We start from the raw sequence: 9907 nt of genomic DNA on the forward strand, positions 1-9907 counted from the left end.
AGTGCGGCGGTGGTGGTGGGAGCCTCTCCTGCCTCCTCAGCAGCACTAAGGATGTCCGACTGCAGCTTAGGTCTGCTCCCCGCTGACAAGTGGACATCCCCTGAGGGCTGCTGGGCTGCCAGAGGGATGTCTGATTGCCAGCTTAGGCCCAATCCCCCAGGGAGTGGGCCTAAGCCAGCAGGTGGTCATCCCCTGAGGGGTCCCAGACTGTGAGAAGGCACAGGCCGGGCTGACGGACCCCCCCTGAGTGCACACATTTTTGTGCACTGGGCCTCTAGTATAAATATATTAAATCATAGGAAACAGGCTCTAAAAAGGTCCTTTACTACCTCTAATCCAGAATACGTGTTGGTTTTCTTTAGTAAATTGGATATGTGTACATGTTTCTCTGCATGTGCTCACGCGAGCCCTTCACATGATCACCCATGGACTCTGTGTGGCTGGAGGTGAGGTGGGCATGGAGCTAAAATCCAAGGAGAAACTTTCAACTTCAGGTGCATAATCACTCACCTTGGGGCTGCTGTGGTCTTCTTAAAGTGACTGGTTAATCTCTATTTAAGTTTGTTAATTGGCTCAATATATTTTTTCTTTGTGGGACATTCCTTAACATTATCTCCACTGCCTGCTACCCCCCACCCCATGTAACTGCTATTTATTTAGTGCCTATGGGCCAAATTTATGTGTATAAACACACATATGTCTAGATAGACACAAATATGGTTTTGTGTGTGTGTGTGTGTGTGTGTGTGTGTGTGTGTGTACTTATATTTGTTGGAGTTTCTCAAGGGTGTGTTCTTTTTTGGGGCTAAATACGATTCCCCACTTGGTGTAGAGTACAGGTAAAAAGCCAGTGTTTAAGGTAAGCTAGATGGATACCGGGGGCCACACCTTGGGAGGAGTGTCAGACAGGAAGTTTTGAAGATGGCAACATTGGCATGATTTGATGACTAAGGATAGAAGGGGTGTAATGAGGCAGGGTCCTATTGCTAAAGTTCGGGTAAATATGTGATGTGGAGAAATTAGAAGAATAATGGCTTTTAGTTCAATCAATGAGTGTAGAATATATTGGGAAGTAAAGCATGTGTGGCATATTCTGCTATAGATCCTTAACATGTAGCAAGTTCCTGGTACTGTTGGAAGTTTAAGAAGAATCTAAAATGGTATGCTCAGTTCATTCCCACTTTTTGGGGGAAAGAGATGAATGAATAATGGAGTATGAAGATCATCATATGGCTGTCTTGTGAGCCTGGGCATCCTTTTAAGGGCTCTGAATTCTAGGAGCTGCTTTATGGAGTGGGGGTGGAGTGCGGAAACCTTGTCAGGAGACTAAGATAAAACTGTGGCCTGGAGCAGAGAGTCTCACTTAAAGCCACTGACCCTGGCTTCAGGTGATTGGAGGAAACTTAGTGTGCCCCTATGCGTAGTTCAACTCAATTCTATCCAATTCATTTCAATGTACTTAACTAAATTAAAACAATTTACTTGGTTGCTAACTATGTATTTATTGCCAGGGTTAGGAATGTTCTGGGACTCCATGGTCTAACACAATAGCCACTATTCACATACTTATTGAACACTTGAAATATGGCTAGTCCGAATTGAGATGTGCTCTTAATATGAAATACACAGCAGATTTGGAAGGTTTAGTATGCAAAAAAGAATGTAGAATATGCATATTGATTACAGGTCGATAATATTTTGGATATATTAGGTTAAATAAAATATATTATTAAAATTAATTTCACCCATTATTTTCCTTTTAAAAATGTGGCTGTTAGAAAATTAAAATTTCACACCTGGCTCACACATTTGTGAATTGTATTGTATTTCTGTTGGATAAAACCATTCTTGGGTATTTAAGGAAAGGTATCGAGTAGTACTATAGGCTAACAGATTTGATCCTGTGGGACCTTCCATGGGGACATCAACTCTAAATCACTCACACAGATCCCCTTGTTCTGAAAATAGGGAGAGACTGCTGGAGACCACAGCCCTCTTCCTTCCTTCCTTCCTTCCTTCCTTCCTTCCTTCCTTCCTTCCTTCCTTCCTTCCTTCCTAACTCTTTTTATTGATTACAGAGAGGAAGGAAGAGGGAGAGAGAGAGATAGAAACATCAACAATGGGAGAGAATCATTGATTGGCTGCCTCCTGCATGCCCCCTACTGGGGATCGAGCCCACAACCCAGGCATGTGCCCTTGACTGGAATCGAACCCAGGACCCTTCAGTCTGCAGGCCGACGCTCTATCTACTGAGCCAAACTGGCTAGGGCAGCCCCTGTTTCTTTGCTCCACCTTCATCTTCCTAAAATTTCTGCAGTCTTTTATAGTTTAGTGTGATGTGGTATTTACATGGAAACATTAAAATCAAAAATTATTTCATTCCTTATTTGGCCCTGAAAAACAGAATCTATCTTGAAAATATGGAGCAACTTTGAAAGTCAGTGTCGTTTACTATAGAGAGGACTACATTACCAACACTTGACAAACATTGCTAGTGAAGTCTAGAGTGTGAGGTAGAATCAATCAGCAGGGTGTAGCCTGCGACATGGGTGGTAATTGAGGAAAACAAAACATGGCACATTTGAAGTGGTATCTGTAGGCGTACATGGCAGTGACTGTGGTGCCCCCAAGAATGTGGAAATAAAGAACGTACAATTGCCTTCTGAGAACTGACTATAAAAATTATGCAAACACCTAAAAGGCAGGGGCCCAAATTCAAGTATCTACGCAGGTGATATAAATGAGAAACGAGGGCCTAACTTTAGGACTGATATTTAAGTCCCCATCTAGAGAGGCAGCCAGAATGCTGTTCATCTATTTTTTGATGTATGTGCCCAGTATTATGAAACCTGATTTTTACAGAGCTACCTAGATATTTAAATGCTGGTGACTTGTTTAAAATATTTAATCACATTGAGATCTGAACCAAATAACTCTAGTCTTAAAATCAACAAACAAATTTCCTCGGTTTGCTTCTATATTTACTGAACAACCTTTTGATCACATTTTTAAAATGAAAATCATGCTACTGAGAGCATTATGTACCATTTCCAGGCACTGACCTATGTTAGTTGCTCATGTTTCTATCCCAATGCGAGGCAACTGTTATGATCAGAGAGCTTGACTAATCCCCTGGGCTCACAGAGCTAGTTTTGAATTCCAACCTGGACGCCTCTTCCCAGCTCCTCTGCTCCCCTGACAGCTAGCTAGAGTTCTGGCAAATGAAATATTTTCAGGTCCCCCAGTGAGAGTAGGTTTATACTCATATGAAACCTATGGGCCCTCTCTGTCCCTCCTTCCCCAAATGCCACCCTGAGCCCAGTAGGAATCTTCAGGTCTCTATGAGAGTTGGATCTATGACTGTGAAGTAGTCACTTGGTATGCTGGTGTTCCAGCTGTGAGATTTCGCCTAATTCAAGTTCATCCCTGAGAGACGGATCTTCACATTGAACATGAAGCAACCAGCTTTCTAAACCTGAGAGTTGATGGCCAGATCAGGCAGGTGGTAACTTCATCTAACAGATGCCCCAGGTCAGCCCGCTGGGAAACAGCACCTGGTTTCTAGCAATAATCCCACCTGTGCAATGATGTTAGCAGAAAGCACAATTTTCAGTGATTTCCAGTTTCTATAAATTTATATTAAAGGGGGAGCTCCATAAAGTTAGTTTCAGGGTGGAAAAGAAACCCAATCTAAGCAGCAAATACAGCTCTTCGTTTAAGTAAATTTAATTTAAGATACGTGGTCCACTCTGAACCTAGGAGTTCCACCCGTCCACTCTCGAGGTGTGGATACCTTTGTGAAAATAGCACCATGACCTACTAAGGAGTTCACACTTATTGTTTCACACTGAAAACATGTGTGAAGGTGATTCATTTCCAATGGAAATATCTGAATCCAACTGAAAACCCAAATGGGGACTATGGATAGATGAAAATACAGCAGGAAATATCAAGACCTGCTAAAGGACGTGGGAAAGTTTGCTCAAGTGGGCATGGAAGTGGTCAGATGGCCTGTGAGTGAAAGTGGGCAGAAAGGTCAGCCTCAGACTCCCTAAGAGAAACCACAGTGATCACTGAAGTCCACCGACGGCGGTGTGGGGAACCCAGAGTCAAACCTCTGTGTTTAAAGGAGGTTTTGCCCATAAACAGGAGCGCATCGTTTGCATGAGTTGTTGGTGTCTTCGTGTGGTCTGGTTGCAGCACAGACTGGATAGTGTCAGTTCCTATTCTCTCGACATATTTTATTCCTGGATAGAGTGCTACAGAAGCGAACTGACAGAGGCAGATGGGGAACATGCTATGGAATTCAAGTTCAAGACCATACCAGTCCAGTGACTGCAGCAGGGATCTCTGCATGAACAGATGCAGGAAACTCCTGTAAATTAAATTAATGTATGACATGGAATTCAGGGCTTTTCTGGACCCTATATCAGGGGGCGAGGATTGGCTGAGTGTCTACAGAATTTAAGAAGGCCTCTTTTACTGCTGGTGGACCCTGACCCACTTTCCTTACAAGGAAACCAACTAAAATTAGGTCATCTGATAGAAATTTGGAGGTAGCCACACGTCAGAATTTCAGGTTAGAGTCTTTTTTTTTCTGGTCACCAGAGATCGTAACTCTGAACAGCAAGAGCTGATTTGTGGAGGAAGAAGAAGATGCAGCTCTCTGAGCTCTTACCAGACTTTCAAAACAGACTTTCTCTGCTTCTTGGCCTTTCCTCTGAGGCTGCAAGAAGCCAAGAGCCAATTTATTCCTGTGGGTTCTTGGAAAATCGATATTAAAAATAGAACCTAAAGTCAAACTGTGTTAGGAAGGTGAAAGTTTGGTCTATATTCATAGATTTTTTTTTTTAACTTAATGCCTGTTTTCATTACTTATTACATACTGGCTATGTTTCCTAATTAAATTACTAAAGGATTAAATTATTTAGTCATCACAGCCTCCTTGTGAGGTAGTATATCTCATTTAACATAGGAAGAAACCTGCTGAGATAAGTTACATAGTGAGCTGTAGTTCCAAAGCTGGTAAGTGTTGGTGGTGGCATTCGAAACCAGGCCCCAGAGTGCGGCTTGAAGACACGAGACCGTCTCCTGTCAGGCCAAGAGACTTTTTTTTTTTTTTTAGGTGAAGCAGGATTTAAATTCTGCTATGAAGTCAGGAGGGAGGCGGGATCTCCAAGATCCATACCGTCATTTGGCCGTAGCAGCCGGACCTGAAAGATGAACCTGGTAGTTTCTTTGCAAGCGTCACCTGGCAAAGGACAAGGAGTCCAGGACGCCTGTGAATTCACTGGATTGCACTATTGGAGAACCAGCCCCCACACTCCTTCCTCTGCCACTGCTGCTGCACACACGGGAAAAGAAAGATTTCTAAGCACCCATCGGAGCCCCCACTTCTCACCATATTTCAAATTCCAGGTAGGTGCTGTTGACGTCCGGGTCATCGAAAGCACAGCGGAGCAGGTGCTGGGAGCCGTCCACCTCCAGCTGGCTGTAGCAGGAGAAGGAGTAGTCGGGCTCCGCGTCCTCCAAGTCTCCTGGGGAGAGCAAACGCGCAGCTGTCAGTGAGGCCGGTAGGCGCTCGCTTTGAGAGGTGCAGTGACGTGAGTGAAACGGCCGCCTTTGGGGGCGGACATGAAGAAGTGGGGATAGTTTTTCTAAAGAAGAAAAGCCCGAAGGCAAAGACGAGACAAAGCTTTCAGAACCAAACTAAATCAAAATCAACCCAAACCAAAAGAAAACCCAAATGAACATCGATTTTTCTAGTAGAAACAAAAGAACCATTGCAATCAAGAAATGGCCTCCGAATATTTCTAAATATTCCTGCCATTGGCTTAATGCCCTAGAGATCTAGAAGGAAGCACTAAGCACAGTCTCTTCTTTATTTAAACGGTGATTTCTTCTGTTGTTTGTACATTTCAAGTAAGAGATACGTTCTCTCCATATTCATATGCTACCTAACCTAGCCTTTGACTTTATTACAAATCTCTATTTACTCCCTCTCAAGAGTGTCTTTGAATGAAGGAAGGTGACAGAAGTCTTACAGTCAAGGGGTAGCTTTCCATCGCCTAAATAGGCATCCCAACCAAAAGCACCGTTGGTTAGCTCTGTTGTGAGGAGATTTATTTAAGGTAATTTGTCTTAAGCTACCAACTGAGGCAAATGTGATTAGAAAACAAAATTTAGGGTGGGCTGGAGGGGTCGATGGACGAAACAAGGGGACATATGTAATACTTTTAACAATAAAGATTAAAGAAAAAGAAATTAGGTTTGACAGGACTTAGATCTCGTGGACTTTCCCATAAATCTTATAGCTACTGCTTCTGTGCTTATCGATCTCCAATAGATAACTTATCTCATAGATACGAGCACATTCTGAAGGTATGTGGGGAACCAGTAATTTTTTACAGTCACTTTGGGAAAGTTCTGTCACAGTTGAAGGCCCTATGTTGAAATAGACATTTTGTATGTATACTCCACAATATTTAATAGAGAAAAATCTGCCAGCAAATGGACTCAGACAGGAACGGGCGAAAACCCCGAGTCACCGCAGCCCTCCTGAGCGCTCGAGTGCGAGTGTGTGATTGTTGCAGGCCCATCGATCCTTAGACTAGATGTTTATAGGGCTTTAAATTAGATACGTCTAGGGCTTTAAATCAGATATAAAATATACTAAAGTTAACTCCAGCTGAGTGTCCCCTAGGCCATGAGAGGTCCAAGCAGCACCCCTTTCATTTAAACCCCCCAGCTGGTCTGCAGGGAAGTTGGTGAAGCCGGTGGTGAGTGGGCCAACCAGCCGAGAGACAGGTGAGTTCCGTCACAGCACCACATCTGGAGAAGCCACGTCCACACGAGAGCTGTGGGCACTGCTCTTTCGGGACATTCCTGGAATCCACCCAGCTCACCATGCTGCCCCGGCCAAGCCCCCTGTGCCATGTCAGCAGGGCTCAGCCCTGCTCCTGAGCGCAGTCATAGACAATGCGGGCAGCCTCCCACCCCTCAGGGCCCATGGACCATGCTCATCCTAATCCCCAGACCGAGGTCTCGGTTCCTGAGAGCGGGTGCCTTCCCCACTGGAAAGGTCCTCGGTAGTTTTAGCCTGACCTTCTTCCATGGCCGCCCTCAGACCTCCCACCCACCCCGTACAACAGAACCTATATTGCTATTTGGATTCAGACAGCCATGGGTCAGCGTTGTCTCCAAAATACTTCAACATGCAAAGCCACCCAGAGAGAGAACAGTATAGGGGTGCTGGACAAGGGCAGAGCACAGCACCCCCACCCTGCCCTCAGCCACATCGTCTGGTAAAGGGAGTTTGCCATATATTCTCACGCAGTGTACAGAGCCCTGGCCATCCACTAAAGTGGGAAGGTTTCGAGGGTGTAGCTCACTGACTCTTCAGCAGGTATTACTAGGCGAGAAAAATTTCCCTCCACCACTTGCAGAATTGCATGTCCTTTTACAAAGAGGATGCTCTGCGTGAACTCAGCTGGAAAATGTCTTAGGTAAGAGTAACATGCACCGTGGGTAAGGTCCCCATCACTACAGCTGGGCAGATGTGGGTGCACGTCCTGGCGATTCTGCTTTGGAGCTGTCGTCCGCTGTCAGCTGCCCCAACCTCTCTGAGCCTCAGTTTTCTCTTATGTAAGTTCACGTTATCGTGAGGAGCAAATACAAAGACTTGGCTTAGAACACAGTAAGCACGCAACAGGGGTTCGCTATGACTGTTAACACATTTTGAGAAATAAGTAATGAGAAGGTAAAATAACAATTCTAATTCTGAGAATGTGAATGTGAAACCTTTGGAGCTTCTTTGAAAAAGAAGAAGAGTTCGATGTCAAAGATGTTATTACTATGGCTTTGAAATTGCATAGGGCTTTTGAACAGTCGTGAATTAACCTATTTTTAAGTGCGCAGTATCTCAGCATAGTTTTTCATAAAAGAATATTTTGGAATGTGTATTACAGACAAGGTAGTGTGATTTAGATGTCTTCCCACTGAAAGGAATCAGTTGATTAAAGGTGTAAGTGGTTTGGATTTTTTAAAACTAGTCATTATTTCTCTTGCTCATCCTTGTGGTTATCAGAGAACTAACTTATCTTTCAGCAAACAGCCGCTGATTAATTTACACACCAAACTGGGAAGTATTTTGAGATGATCATGTGGATGGAAAGTCACAAATCTCCTAAAAATGTCTGAAACTTAAAAAGTTGAAGTGAAAAACCCAGCTTTCAATTAGAATTCTTATTGCTTTTAAAAATGGTATGGTCCCCAGGGAGAAGCAGAGGGAATGTGTTATATTCCGCAGAGAAAGGTTCCTGTGTTAGGTGCCAACTCTCTCCACACAGAGCACCAGGCAGCATTTATGGTGGAATAATGAGTGTCCCCCACACAGTGAGTCATGCATGGTCACACTGAAAAAGGTCAATAATTCCTGTAATGAAAATATTCTAGGGACTTCCACCCTGAGAACTTACTGACTTAAACCATCGAAGCTGAGTCATTAGGTTGACATGTGTGATATCTTTGATAAGAAAATACTTTTTAACTTTTAAAGTAAAAAAGTTTAATTTTCAGGAACAAATGGGTGGCCCCACTTCCCAGGTCACCCTGCTGCTGCTGCGTTACCCTTGTCTGCAGGTTTGTTGCAATTACAATCTATTTACCAAGCAGGCGTCAGCGTCTTCTAGGTACTAAATACGCCAAGGATCCCAAAGAGAACTACTAGATGACAGTAAATTTGTTAATAGGGAGACAATTAAATGTATTTCAATGAGACAACTCACATCTTTAGTTATTGTTAGTTACTAAGAATCTCACATAAATCTATCAAATACCTTTTTTGAAGAAATTTTCAAATATTGTAAATTTAAATATTATAATTGAACGTCCGCTGTGTCCTACACACTCTTTTAGGTGCTGGGGATGCAACAATGGTAAGTGCAGACCAAGCTGTTGTTTCTAGACGTTATTTTATCACGAAAGTTATGCTTTTGAAACCTCCTAAAAAGCTAAGCAAAACAAAATCTAGCTGATTTCTTAACAAGATATAACCTACAGGCTCCACTGTTGCATTCCGTATGGGTGTTCTTTTCATTAGAGCAGAGGTATTGGCCAACATTAAGATCCACAGTTGGAGGTCAAATGCATTCCTCTGGACAATTCTAAGGCTTTATATACCACCTCAGGATTGCCCCCAGCCCTCTGTCCTGGCGCTTAGAACATACACAATGACTGAGTACATGCAAAGTCCTCCATTCCAGCCCAGTGCCCGGCTCAGGTCTGCTAGGGAGCCACCTGAAGCCATTCGCGAGATCATCTGAAATCCTAAAGAAAAGTTAGAAATGACTCACCATTCTGTGCATAGCCACTTTCTCCAGAAACGACTCGAAGTAAGCAGAAAACAATACCAAAAGCTGTACCTAGAATTGTCATTCTGAGAGAGAGAGAGGAGAGCAGGCGTGTGAGCCTACACATAGGAATGAATGAGAGAGAGAAAGCGCGCGAGAGTGAGTGGAGCAGCCTTAAGTCTACAGTGTTAAGGCTTTATACTCACTTAACCACAGACAGGGGGAAGTATAAACACGGCAAAAAAGAAGGCATGTGTCAGAAACAGGAAGTCAGAGTAGAAAAGTATTGCTGCTCCAAACAGAGGAGCAAGGAAGAGCTAGAGCATTTGAAATTGTTCTACTTCCCTCATGGTCCTGGCAACCCCAAACTCACTGTGCTTATTTGAAAGCAATGTGGTGGATTCCAACGTGGACGCAGACTATTTCAGATTAGAGAGTGTGAAAGGGGCCCATTTAAAAGGAATCCTGGGACAAAAATCTAAACGTAAAAAACCTATTAATTGTCAGGGGTGAGTTTTGATTTAAAGAAAGATTCTGCACTTAAGGAAGTGACTTTT

The 9907-nt window shown here is 43.5% G+C and overlaps 1 protein-coding gene across 1 annotated transcript in view; it reads right to left on the reverse strand.

Annotated features, from left to right (window-relative positions):
- The window catches only part of IL7R (interleukin 7 receptor), a 23125-nt gene extending 13628 nt beyond the window's left edge, over positions 1-9497 (reverse strand). The window contains exons 1-2 of the mRNA XM_006761763.2: positions 9354-9497; positions 5402-5537 (exon numbers count right to left, since the gene is read on the reverse strand). Of these exons, the coding sequence (XP_006761826.2) occupies positions 5402-5537; positions 9354-9477 (260 nt within the window). The 5' untranslated portion in view covers positions 9478-9497. The remainder of the gene's footprint in view (positions 1-5401; positions 5538-9353) is intronic.
- Between the last annotated feature and the right edge of the window lie 410 nt (positions 9498-9907).

Source organism: Myotis davidii, unplaced genomic scaffold (genome assembly GCF_000327345.1).
Source record: "Myotis davidii unplaced genomic scaffold, ASM32734v1 scaffold496, whole genome shotgun sequence".
NCBI classification, from domain to species: Eukaryota; Metazoa; Chordata; class Mammalia; order Chiroptera; family Vespertilionidae; genus Myotis; species Myotis davidii.